At 46.9% G+C, this 13879-nt stretch overlaps 1 protein-coding gene across 1 annotated transcript in view; it reads left to right on the top strand.

The window, feature by feature from the left end:
• The window catches only part of LOC141114176 (integrin alpha-IIb-like), a 162022-nt gene that overhangs the window by 16564 nt on the left and 131579 nt on the right, over positions 1-13879 (top strand). Inside the window, exons 2-4 of the mRNA XM_073607709.1 lie at positions 9174-9307; positions 11135-11229; positions 13019-13193. Of these exons, the coding sequence (XP_073463810.1) occupies positions 9175-9307; positions 11135-11229; positions 13019-13193 (403 nt within the window). The 5' untranslated portion in view covers position 9174. The remainder of the gene's footprint in view (positions 1-9173; positions 9308-11134; positions 11230-13018; positions 13194-13879) is intronic.

Genomic DNA, 13879 nt, shown 5'->3' with positions numbered 1-13879 from the left:
ATCCTCTTCCTCCTCAATCATCACGCTGATAGCTTGTTGCAGTGTTGTGGCACCAGCACCAGTGCCTAAGGCCCAATTTTTCTGCCCCTGTCTAACAGGGGCGTGTAATTACAATTTTTGATGCAATACTTTGCAGCAGGGCTCGTTCCTGCGTTCCAACTAGAGTGTCTGTGAGGGGTTGCAGTGTTGTGGCACCAGCACCAGTGCCTAAGGCCCAATTTTTCTGCCCCTGTCTAACAGGGGCGTGTAATTACAATTTTTGAAGCAATAATTTGCAGCAGGGCTCGTTCCTGCGTTCCAACTAGAGTGTCTGTGAGGGGTTGCAGTGTTGTGGCACCAGCACCAGTGCCTAAGGCCTAATTTTTCAGCTCCTGTTCAACAGGGGCATGTAATTACAATTCTTGATCTAATATTTCACAGCAGGGCCCTGTGAGGGCTTACAGTGTTGTGGCCACAGCAACACCTAAGGCCCAAATTTCTGCTGAGTATATAGGGCAGGACCCTACTTTCAAACATCTAACTTACAAACGACTCCTACTTGCAAACGGAAGGAGACAACAGGAAGTGAGATGAAATCTACCCCTAGGAAGGGAAATTCTCTCCTGTAAGAGTTAATATGGGAAAACAAGTTCTCCTTTCCACTGATGCTTTCCAATCCTTGTTCCACAAAAAAACCCAAATTTTCAAAAAACATTTTTCATTGGGACAAAAAAGTGAGGTGAAATCTTCTGAAGAGGAGGAAAGACAGCAAAACAAATGTCACAGGGGTGATAACCCTTCCCTATGTTTTCCAAAAAGCTTAGAAAAGATTTTTTGGCTGGAGCTAAACACGTTAAAAATGTTCAAAATTACAAACAGATTCTACTTAACAACAAACCTACAGTCCCTGTCTTGTTTGCACCGCCTGTATACTGCTGTTCAGAGTATATAGGGCCTGGTGGCCCCACACCTTTCCTTATTTTAATTTGGGTGCGGGGTTCCCCTTAATATCCATACAAGACCCAAAGGGACTGGTAATGGACTGGGGGGTACCCATGCCGTTTGTCTCACTGATTTTCATCCATATTGCCATGACCCGACATGACATTAAACCCGCAAGCAGTTTTAAATGAGATTTTTTCCTTTAAAAATGACATTTGGTGCAGGGACTGTTCTAAACATGGGAAACACGCGTCACTTTACAGGCATACTATAGACACCCCCCAGGTACGATATTTAAAGGAATATTTCACTTTTTTTTTTTTACTTTAAGCATCATTAAAATCACTGCTCCCGAAAAAACGGCCGTTTTTAAAAGTTTTTTTTGCATTGATACATGTCCCCTGGGGTAGGACCCGGGTCCCCAAACCCTTTTTAGGACAATACCATGCAAATTAGCCTTTAAAATGAGCACTTTTGATTTCGAACGTTCGAGTCCCATAGACGTCAATGGGGTTCTAACGTTCGTGCGAACTTTCGGTCCGTTCGCGGGTTCTGGTGCGAACCGAACCGGGGGGTGTTCGGCTCATCCCTAATTGACAGCAGAGGTCGCATGTTCAAACCCAGGTCCTGACATGTCGCTTGGCCTTTCTGATGGTTGCCTGGCTGTCAGCCATGTGCATTTGTTTCTTTTGAGTCAGTAGTACAAAGGTAATGGAATCTGACATTTGTCTTTTATGTTGCTGCATGCTTTTCCAGGGTTTGTGAATAGGCAGTATTGAATTCAGACATAGTCTGGCAACTAGCACTTTCAGGAGGCCAGCAATAGCGTATTTCATATTTCTGCCTTGACACAAAATATGAGACCATGAGAAGAACCAATGCTTTGCCAAAAAAAGCATAGACACGATCCAAAAAGAACTCTTGCTATTCTGTCAATTAAAAAAATGCAGTGTGCTCAATGATCCGATGGTTTTCAAGGAAATGGCAACTTCACCCTCCGTCATGGTTTGGCAGACTGCACTCTCTGAAGATGAATATCCTTCCAAGGATATTATATTTGTTCTGTACCCTCCCAGTGGCGCTGGTTCGATCTGACTTGACAGCTTTCCAAAATAGGTAATTTAGTTTATCTTGGGTGACAAGAGACCGAGGGTGAACAAACGCACCTTATTTACACCCAAAAAGACAGGACGTTTAGGGGTTCCGGATCTACTTAAATGCTTTTATGCAGCCCAGCTGGCTCAGCTGATCACATTTCATACTCACCTGCCCTACCCTCTGTGGATGGGTGCAGAGTCTTACTCTTGCCAGTCGGGACCGATTTGTTGTGGTTACCGGCAAACTAATGGCCTGCAATTTTTTTTCCTTCCCTTTCACTTTCACTGGGAATCTGGGACAGACTCTCTAGAGTTCATAAATTTAAATGTCCCCAAAGCCCTTTGGCCCCTCTGCTCTAGAACTAGGAATGTCCGACAGAAAAAGTCTGACAGAGTCTTTTCATCGTCTATTCCGATTGTGTGTAGGCCTCATCAGACTTTTTTTTTCGAAAATTTTGACGGTTCTAAATATTTCCGATGGAACCAATTCCTATTGGGAAAACCGCTCGTCTGTATGCTGTTCCATTGGACCAAAACCGACGCATGCTCTGAAGCAAGTACGAGACGGAAGCTATTGGCTACTGGCTATTGAACTTCCTTTTTCTAGTCCCGTTGTACATGTTGAACGTCACCGCGTTCTTGACGGTCAGACTTTGGTCGGACTTTGGTTTGACCGTGTGTAGGCAAGACCGCTTGAATGGAATTCCGTCGGAGAAACCTTAGGAGTTTATTCTGACGGCAAAACCGGTCGTGTGTACGCGGCATAAAGTTGGTTTTATCCTTACTTATACAATGTGTGACGTAATCTTTTGAGTAGTTAGATCTATGTTAAAATAGTTTTAATTAAACTACTTTTAGTTTATGTGGGAAATACAACTCAATATTATTACCATATATGTGATATTTTCTTTTGCTGCCACCATATGTACTTATGTATGCTAATTGTTAAAATTCAATAAACAAATTTGACAAGGAAAAAAAAAAAAAAGAAAAGGTGTGGGATCCATGGATCAACTATCCGACTACTGATCCCAGGACTTTGCCCGCTTAGATTGTCTATTAGACAATGAAGGTTGGAGCACGGAGTTCCTTGCCCCCTTTCCCCTTCATCTGGCCCCTTTTCTCCATTTGTAACTATACTCCTGTCTATTGTTAACTAAGGGAATAGGCTACTATTGGTGGCTTACATGATGAGATCCCCCACCCCCCCCCCCCCATGACAGAGGTTGATCGTCATTGAGAGTTTGATAAGGAAACTCAGGGATTAACCTAGAGAACAGATTTTTATTACAATTGTATAAGGTACAGGTAACCTGTTTTGGTGTGGCATTTTGGGGGCTGATTGCTTTTGGCCTGGGATGTTACCTAATACTTGATAATACTTGAATGAGACCAATGGTATTGAATATAGAACTTCTTAAAGGGGTTGTAAACCCTTGTTTTTTTTCACCTTAACGCTTTCTATGCATTAAGGTGAAAAAACTTCTGTAGTGCAGCAGCCCCCCGTTTTACTCACCAGCCCATTCGTTCCCTCATCTGAGACGCGCTCTACCCCCATTGTCTCGGCTCTTGATTGGATAGATTGATAGCAGCGCAGCCATTGGCTCCCGCTGCTATCAATCAAATCCAATGACACGGGCGCCGGGGGACGGGGCCGAGTCCTGCATTCTGTGTGAATGTACACAGAAGCAGGACTCGGGAGCACGCCAGCACGGGTATCCACCTTAGGAGAGCCTTCTCCAACGTGGGCACTCGATGCGGGGAGGAGCTACCAGTGCTGCTGGGGGACCCCAGAAGTTGAGGATCGGGGCCACTCTGTGCAAAACGAACTGAACAGGTGAGGTAAGTATGACATGTTTGTTATTTAAAAAAAAAAAAAATGAGGGTTTACAACCCCTTTAAGTCTAACCAGACTATTGGCATGCTTCCCCTGCTTCTAGCATTAACTCTAACTAGGTACTCTGCTCAATAGGTCATGTTCATTATATCCCGTGTGTTTTCCTTATACATATATTTTTTTACAATGGAGAATTTGCGTACTTGTCAATTCTACTGTCTTTGGATTGATATATTGTAACCTGTTTATTATTCATTTATTTTGTAAAATTTTCAATAAAAACTATTGAAAGAGAAAAAATGCATTGTAGGTGTCAGCATATAATTCATCCTGTGCCTCTTGTTGGAAAAGGTGGATGAAAGTTACAGACAATAATATTAAATGGGTGCTTGGTGTGTAAAAACCTTTTACTCTTATAGCTTCAATCAGTTATGAAGGCGTACATGTAAAATGTATACTGTATGTTCATAATGATATGTAAAATTATTGTAAAATTAACACAGCTACTTCCAATATGGAAGTCATGGCCTTGTTTTTTTACCAAGAAATATCTGGGACATTATAACATGCAACATGCATCCTTCCACAATTGAATCTTGTTATAACCTTAGGTAGGTGCTAAGTGTAAGGTTTTTTGTGTAAGCTGCCAGCGCAGGTAAATTTAAGCAGGCCTATGCTGCGAGCTAGGCCTGTTTGTTTTGATCTGGGGGCAGGGGAGTGGTTTAATATAGCAGTAGGTGACTGACATGTACTTCAGCTCTTGGGCACCTCCTCTGTTTCCAGGGAGAATGTTCTGGAAAAGGGGCAGGGCAGAGAGCTGGAGTGTCATGGGGAGCATGTGAGGAGCTCTGACCAATCCCCAACTAGGATTGGCAGGGGGCAGGCCTCCTACATATAACCATGGTTGGCCTGCTGGGAGGGGAGTTGTCGGCTGGGTGAACTGGATGATGGAGTGTTAGACTGCCGTGTCTGAGGGAACCCCCTTTCGGAGGGGAGGTGTACCTCAGGCAAGGAGCTCGGGAGCTGGGAGGGAGCCTCTCCTTACACAGTCATGGAGAGGTATCCTGGAACAGGAGCTGGAGGAGACAGCTGGTACACACATCCGGAGTAAAGTCATTCAGGAAGGATCCAGGACAGGTGTCAGTGAGTGGAAAGCACATTGGAATGATCTGGAAGAGACATGCCAGAGGAGCTGGATGTAGAGCCAGAGGAAGAGACTGTGGGAGTTTGTGTGAAGTCGCTGCAGCCAGGGGGGCGGGCAGGATTTGCAAGTCGGACTTGCTGGGATCAGTAGTCCATCTACATTTATTCTTCTCAAGTAAATTGGTTGCTACCACAAAGGGGTACTTCAGGCCCCGGCCTACAAAGGGCTATCAAGTAAAGACACTGGGACTTATTCAGAGTGAGGCCTAGTCATGTTCTGATGGCGTGACAGGATTACTAAAATTGGACAGAGAAGTAGTGTGCTGGAAGAACATAGTTGCCAACATTGTAAAAAAAAAATGTGGGACACTTTTGTGGCTGCAGGCGGAGCTGTCCAATAATTAGGGGGCGGGGCATTCACCAGCAGGCGTGGCCTATCAAAAACAGACAAGTGCGGAGCGCGAAGCGCGCCGCGCCGAAAAATGGGCGTGGTTTACGCGAAATTGTGGGCGTGGCTTAAATGGGCGTGGCTCTAGAGGGTGTGGTTAGAGTCTGAAATGAATGAGGGATGGAGAGGGGGGGAGAGGGGGAGAGAGAGGGAAATGACGGGACAGCAGCCCCAGATCCTACACAATAAAAATATGTGTATTCTAGAAAGTTTAACAATCAGCAGATAAAGATACTCCAAACACCTGGTGTTAATGCTTCAATCATCCCGGCACCATGGTTGTTATGGTGTCAGGATGATTGAAGCGCATTATTTCTATTATTACATTGTAATATAAAATGAAATCATTCAACTCACCATAATGCAGAATCAGTGGGATCCCTGAGCGTGTCACCTGCCACGTCGCCTGCCACCAGCCGTCCGTCCTTGCTTCAGATGTCCGAGCAGAGTCCGTCCTTGCATCAGGTGCCCCCAGCGGAGCCCCCCTCACACCAGGAGTCCCCGGCGGAGCCCCCCTCACACCAGGAGTCCCCAGCGGAGCCCCCCTCACATCAGGAGTCCCCAGCGGAGCCCCCCTCACATCAGGAGTCCCCGGCGGAGCCCCCCTCACATCAGGAGTCCCCGGCGGAGCCCCCCTCACATCAGGAGTCCCCGGCGGAGCCCCCCTCACATCAGGAGTCCCCGGCGGAGCCCCCCTCACATCAGGTGTCCCCGGCGGAGCCCCCCCTCACACCAGGAGTCCCCGGCGGAGCCCCCCTCACACCAGGAGTCCCCGGCGGAGCCCCCCTCACACCAGGAGTCCCCGGCGGAGCCCCCCTCACACCAGGAGTCCCCGGCGGAGCCCCCCTCACATCAGGAGTCCCCGGCGGAGCCCCCCTCACATCAGGAGTCCCCGGCGGAGCCCCCCTCACATCAGGAGTCCCCGGCGGAGCCCCTCCTCACATCAGGAGTCCCCGGCGGAGCCCCTCCTCACATCAGGAGTCCCCGGCGGAGCCCCTCCTCACATCAGGAGTCCCCGGCGGAGCCCCTCCTCACATCAGGAGTCCCCGGCGGAGCCCCTCCTCACATCAGGAGTCCCCGGCGGAGCCCCTCCTCACATCAGGAGTCCCCGGCGGAGCCCCTCCTCACATCAGGAGTCCCCGGCGGAGCCCCTCCTCACATCAGGAGTCCCCGGCGGAGCCCCTCCTCACATCAGGAGTCCCCGGCGGAGCCCCTCCTCACATCAGGAGTCCCCGGCGGAGCCCCTCCTCACATCAGGAGTCCCCGGCGGAGCCCCTCCTCACATCAGGAGTCCCCGGCGGAGCCCCTCCTCACATCAGGTGTCCCCAGTGCCCCCCCCACTCACATCAGGTGTCCCCAGTGCCCCCCCCACTCACATCAGGTGTCCCCAGTGCCCCCCCCACTCACATCAGGTGTCCCCAGTGCCCCCCCCACTCACATCAGGTGTCCCCAGTGCCCCCCCCCCACTCACATCAGGTGTCCCCCACTCACATCAGGTGTCCCCAGTGCCCCCCCCACTCACATCAGGTGTCCCCAGTGCCCCCCCCACTCACATCAGGTGTCCCCAGTGCCCCCCCCACTCACATCAGGTGTCCCCAGTGCCCCCCCCCCACTCACATCAGGTGTCCCCCCCTCACATCAGGTGTCCCCAGTGCCCTCCCCCCCTCACATCAGGTGTCCCCAGTGCCCCCCCCCCTCACATCAGGTGTCCCCAGTGCCCCCCCCTCACATCAGGTGTCCCCAGTGCCCCCCCCTCACATCAGGTGTCCCCAGTGCCCCCCCCCTCACATCAGGTGTCCCCCCCTCACATCAGGTGTCCCCAGTGCCCCCCCCCCTCACATCAGGTGTCCCCAGTGCCCCCCCCCTCACATCAGGTGTCCCCAGTGCCCCCCCACTCACATCAGGTGTCCCCTGTGCCCCCCCCACTCACATCGTGTCCCACAGCGGTGCGCGCGCTCACCCCCCACCTAGAACCCCCGCCCCTTTCCATAACAGACTGGCAGCGGGGCGGGGGGTAGGCGGGGCGAGGCGGAGCGGGGCGGGGCGGGCCGAGGCGGGGCGGGCCGAGGCGGAGCGGAGCGGGCCGAGGCGGGGCGGGCCGAGGCAGGCCGAGGCAGAGCGGGGCGGGCCGAGGCGGAGCGGGGCAGGGGGTGGGCGGCGACGCAGAAGCTTCGTCTAGCCCCCCCCCCCCCCAGCCGTCTTCCTGAACTCCAACAAAATGGCGGCCGGCGGAGACAATGTCTCCGCCGGCCGCCGACCTCTAGCGGCGGCGGTTTCAAAAACCGGAACCGAATTTTTCGGGACATTTCCCGGGACGCCACAAATCCGGGAATGAAGTCCAAGTCCCGGGAATGTCCCGGGAAATTCGGGACAGTTGGCAGCTATGGAAGAAGTGTTCTTGGGTAAAAGTCTGTCAAGTTTAGGGTCAGCCATCTTGTTCTACTGAGTAGTGCGACACAGTTACTTTTATTCTACAAAGTACAATTTATCCTATGGACATCCCATGTTCCTTTTCCCCAACCAAGTTCAATCCCCTAATAAAAACAACAAAAAAAAAAAAACAAGCAAGAGACTGTTCATTGACTGAGAAGTGTGTCTAATGGATGTCTGGTAGCAGTGTAAACTGTGTGGATGCTGTAACATGTAGCATCCCCGCGGGGTCGGCGCTTTATAACCAATAGCAAAAAATATATTGATAATTGCTTTTAACATGATTTACAGTGCCTTGCAAAAGTATTCACCCCCCTTGACTTTTTACCTCTTTTGTTACATTACAGCCTTTAGTTCAATGTTTTTTTAATCTGAATTATATGTGATGGATCAGAACACAATAGTCGAAGTTGGTGAAGTAAAATTAGAAAGATATATACATAAAACTATTTTTCAGAAATTATGCTGTGGGGATGTTTTTCAGCAGTCGGGACTGGGAAACTGGTCAGAGTTGAGGGAAAGGTGGATGGTGCGAAATACAGGGATATTCTTGAGCAAAACCTGTACCACTCTGTGTGTGATTTGAGGCTAGGACGGAGGTTCACCTTCCAGCAGGACAATGACCCCAAACACACTGCTAAAGCAACACTTGAGTGGTTTCAAGGGGAAACATGTAAATGTGTTGGAATGGCCTAGTCAAAGCCCAGACCTCAATCCAATAGAAAATCTGTGGTCAGACTTAAAGATTGCTGTTCACAAGCGCAAACCATCCAACTTAAAGGAGCTGGAGCAGTTTTGCAAGGAGGAATAGGCAAAAATCCCAGTGGTAAGATGTGGCAAGCTCATAGAGACTTATCCAAAGTGACTTGGAGCTGTGATAGCCGCAAACGGTGGCTCTAAAAAGTATTGACTTCAGGGGGGTGAATGGTTATGCACATTGACTTTTTCTGTTATTTTGTCCTATTTTTTGATGGCTTCACAATAAAAAAAAAAAAACATCTTCAAAGTTGTGGGCATGTTCTGTAAATTAAATGATGCGAATCCTCAAACAATCCATGAGGCAACAAAACACGAAAAATGCCAAGCGGGGTGAATACTTTTGCAAGGCACTGTATATGGAAATGTACATTGTCTATTGGTAAAATGTATTTTCCTATTTCCTAATTCAAAACAATAAAAATCATTGGAAAAGGTAAAATTAACGCAGCTTGAAAAAATGTTTGTTAGATTTTCTGGCTTTTTAAGTACATGATACATGTCTGCGTGACACATAAATCTTCCTGCTTTCTTCTCGTAGAATGAACATAGTTGTGGGGGCTCCCAAACTGAACACATCGGTTCCGAATGTTAGTAGTGGCGGAGGTGTGTTCTTATGTCCATGGGGGTCACAGACCAGCAACTGCTCCCTTATACCTTTTGACAACCAATCAGGTAAAGTTGAACATGAGTTGAATAAAGTGTATAATAATATAATTATTCTCTATATATCACAAGTACATAGTTTAAGTTCTTTATAAGAATGAACATCCATGGGCAGCAGCGTGTCCCCCGTGGCAACATTTCTAACCCCTTCTCCAACCGATCAATTGACATAGATAAAGCCTAGTACACATGATGAGGTTATCGGACAAATGATCGTCCGTTTTTTTTTTTTTGGTATGCTAGTCTCCATATAGAAAATGGAGAGGTTACTAAAGTTACAAAAATTCTTGTACGACAGAATAAAAATTTGAAAATTATGTAATGTATTGTATTTTTGGATGAAAACTGTACTAATTAAACGAAAATCGTATGATCTGGTATCGTAGAAAATTTTTTGTGCTTGTCCCATTAGATATTTTCGCATGACCTGTCATGATCGGCTCTTGAAAGCCATGTACTAACGATCAGGTTATCATACGATCGCTTCAAAAGCGGTATTTTTCATACAATTTTCTGAATGGTGTGTACGGCTTTAAAGATTGCAATAAATACATTGCAGCTGGGCCCCCTGGATGTCCACCAAGCACAAAGCTCCTGTTAAGGTTACCTTGTGCATGACCTGGCTCTGGGCAGCAGTATGCACAGAGATAATCTTGAAATTGTATTTGTTTAACCACTTCAATACCCGCGTATAGTCATATGACGTCCACAGATGGGATCTCCCATCCTGGGTGGACGTCATATGACGTCCTGGGATTCCCGGCCGCCTAGGGGGCGCGCGCGCGCCCGCCGTGTTCCTCGGGACCCGGTGCGTGTGCCCGGCGGCCGCGATGTCCGCCGGGCACCCGCGATTGCCCGTTAACCGGGCCGGCATGTGGATCTGTGTGTGTAAACACACAGATCCACAGCCTGTCAGCTCTGAGGAGAGCGATCTGTGTTCCCAGAACGGAGGAACACTGATCGGTCTCCTCCCCTAGTGCGTCCCCTCCCCCTTCAGTTAGAATCATTCCCTAGGAAACATATTAACCCCTCCCCGCCCCCTGGTGGTTAACCCCTTCACTGCCTGTCACATTTACACAGTAATCAAGGCAATTTTATAGCATTGATCGCTGTATAAATGTGATTGGTCCCAAAAATGTGTCAAAAGTGTCCAATGTGTCTGCGATAATGTCGCAGTCATCAAAAAAAATCGCGATCGCCGCTAAAAAAATAAAAAAAATTTTTTTTTTTTTAAAAATGCCATAAATCTATCCCGTATTTTGTAGACGCTATAACTTTTGCGCAAACCAATCAATATACGCTTATTGCAATTTTTTTTTTACCAAAAATATGTAGAAGAATACGTATCGGCCAAAACTGAGGAAAAAATGTGTTTTTTTTTAAAAAAATTGGGATATTTATTATAGCAAAAAGTAAAAAATATTGTGTTTTTTTTCAAAATTGTCGCTCTTCTTTTGTTTATAGCGCAAAAAATAAAAACCGCAGAGGCGATCAAATACCACCAAAAAAAAGCTCTATTTGTGGTGAAAAAAGGACGTCAATTTTTTTTGGGTACAACGTCGCACGACCGCGCAATTGACGTTTAAAGTGTGACAGCGCTGAAGACTAAAAATTGGCCTGGGAAGGAAGGGGGTGAAATTGCCCTGTATTGAACCGGTTAAAAAACTGTGCTCCTGCCTACTTTACATACCTGCAGTTTGTTTTACCAGTTTTTTCAGATTTTTCCATTCTGGGCACCCCTGTCTGTCCTTATGCTCTCAACCACTGGGACACTGATACTATATTCTATATCTGGTATTTGTTCCTTCTACCGTTCACAGTGCTGTTCTTCCACAGGAGACACATTTCAAATCAGCGAAGGGAAAATCACCATTTATAAGTCCGATCAGTGGCTTGGAGCAACTGTCAAAACTTGGAGGTCCAGCATAGTGGTATGATTCTATTTTGTTTACTCTGTTATAATACATATAGACCCGTCACCCAGATAAGTGTATAAGTGTGCATCTGATCACAGGGAACCAAAGTTGAAAATTGGGCATGATTATTTTAAAGTAACTGTATAGTAGTTTTGTACAAATTTTCTTTATTTTATCATGATCAGGACTGTTATACATGTTTTTAGGTTAGGTAACTATAGAATATTGCATATTAATATTATATAGTGTTCTATTGAGCCAACAGGTGGTGCTCTAGTCTCATTTTTCAAAGCAAAGCAATGTATCATTCTCAGTAATTGGACTAAGGGAGATTGTTTTGTCTGCTGTGCTGCCTCTATAGCTACCCTATTGTATTTAGTGCTCTGGGAATTCTCTAACATGTATTATACATGTTCTTTGTAAAAAAAAAAAAAAATGTTCTTGTGCACTACAAACTGCAGACACAACATGTGAGCCCATCATTAACCACTTGCTTACTGGGCATTTAAACCCCCCTCCTGCCCAGACCAATTTTTAGCTTTCAGCGCTGTCACACTTTGAATGACAATTGCGTGGTCAATGCTACACTGTACTCAAATGAAATTTTTCTCATTTTTTTCACACAAATGGAGCTTTCTTTTGGTGGTATTTAATCACCACTTTTGCTAAGCAAACAAAAAAAAATGAAATTTTTGAAAAAAAAAAAAAAAAAAAATGTTTCATAGTTTGTTATAAAATTTTGCAAACGGGTAATTTTTCTCCTTCATTGAAATTCTCTGATGAGGCTGCACTGATGGGCTGCATTGATGGGCACTAATGGGCTGCACTGATAGGCACAGATAAGGCGACACTGATAGGCACAGATAAGGCGACACTGATAGGCACAGATAAGGCGACACTGATAGGCACTGATAAGACGGCCCTGATGGGCCCTGATGGGGGGCACTGATGAGTGGCACTAATGGGTGGTACTTATGGGCACTGATAGATGTCACTGATGGGCACTGATAGGTGGCACTGATGGGCTGGTAGGTGGCACTGATGGACACTGGTAGGTGGCACTGATGGGCACTGATAGGTGGTATTGATAGGCAGCACTGGTGATGAGGCACTGATTGCTGACATTTATAGGTGGCACTGTGGGCACTGATAGGTGACACTTTGGGCACTGATAGGTGACACTGTGGGCACTGATGGGTGGTACTGTGGGCACTGGTAGGTAGCGCTGGTGGGCACTGGTAGATGGCACAGGTGGGCACAGAAGCCTCCCCAGAGGCTCTCCATGATTGGGACTGATGTCCCTCTCAAAGCCACCGGAAAAAATAGCCGATTACCGGCTCTATTTACATCACATGATCACCTTTCATTGGCTGACAGCTGATCACGTGGTAAGGGGTCGGGATCGACCCCTTACTTCGATCTGTGATCAGCCGAGTCTCATAGAGTCTCATAGAGCTCGAGCATGGGAGGACATCTATGGATGCCCTCCCGGCAAAGTAGGTCCACGCTGTAGCCGTCTTTCGGCTTTAGCGTAGATGGGAAGAGGTTAAAATATAAGGCAAAATATAAAAAAACACAAGGAATATATCAACACTAATGCCTAGTTAAAGCAACAAAAAACATTTGGAAGTGTACAATTCCTCTAAAAGAATTTCAATGTATACCGTGCTGCTTTCAAACAATATAAAACTAGTTAAACTACCATTTTGTAACCTTTATGCTATTTGAAGGGCATGAATAAATGTAGAGCTTGAGGAGTTAAGGAGTTCAAAATCCATTTGACCTTGTTGTCCTGTTTTTTCAGGCCTGCGCTCCCCTTCAGCATTATAACTTTGAGGACCTCAGTCCTAGCAGTACAGGGGAATCGGGGAAGACACCAACAGGGGCATGCTACTTTACTGAGGACCTGCAAAATTTCTATGAGTTTGCTCCTTGTCGACAAACCCAGACGGAGACGGTTTTCAAATGGAATCTCAATGGTGTGTGACATTTAGCAACTGGCTATATCTTAATAGATGCAAGAAAAAGTGGCTGCAAAAAAATGGTTCTTGACTCACATAACCATAAAGAGGAAGTTCGCCCCGTGCATGTTAATTGAGTTAGAAACAGCAAGGAAACACTAGTTCCTTTCCAAATGCATTCCTGAAAGTTTGAATGCTGTCCATGTTTTTGTTCCTATGCTTTTGAAGTGCCAGTTGTTTCCAACACCAAGCCCCCCCATGGTGTCCCGTACCCCCTCTCCTCCTATTTATGCCTTTGATCTGTGTTGTGGGATGAGGGTGCAAGGCACAATAGTAGAGCTGTGCACGATCTTCCATGCAAGATCACCCAAGTGCTTTTTACCTAGTCCCCTGGCGACAGAGTCCCTCTGTGTTTACATCCCAGCTAGCTTAATCTACTTAATCCAAAGTTTAAAAAAAGTGTTTTTAAAAAGTTCTTAAAGAAGATTTAAAAGTTCGTTTTTTTTTTTTTTTTTTAAACAAACATGTCATACTTACCTCCTCTGTGCAGTTGGTTTTGCACAGAGTGGCTCCGATCCTCCTCTTCTGAGGTCCCCCAGCTGCGCTTCTGGCTCCTCCTCTTCTTGAGTGCCCCGTTGGAAAGCCGCTCTCCCTCGAGGCACTCGTGTGGGCTCGCTCCCGTGTCCTGCTCCTGCGTCTATTGA

The sequence above is a fragment of the Aquarana catesbeiana genome, linkage group LG12, assembly GCF_042186555.1.
Source record: "Aquarana catesbeiana isolate 2022-GZ linkage group LG12, ASM4218655v1, whole genome shotgun sequence".
NCBI classification, from domain to species: Eukaryota; Metazoa; Chordata; class Amphibia; order Anura; family Ranidae; genus Aquarana; species Aquarana catesbeiana.
The sequence above is the reverse complement of the archived record's forward strand: the minus strand, read 5'-3'. Positions and strand labels throughout refer to the sequence as shown.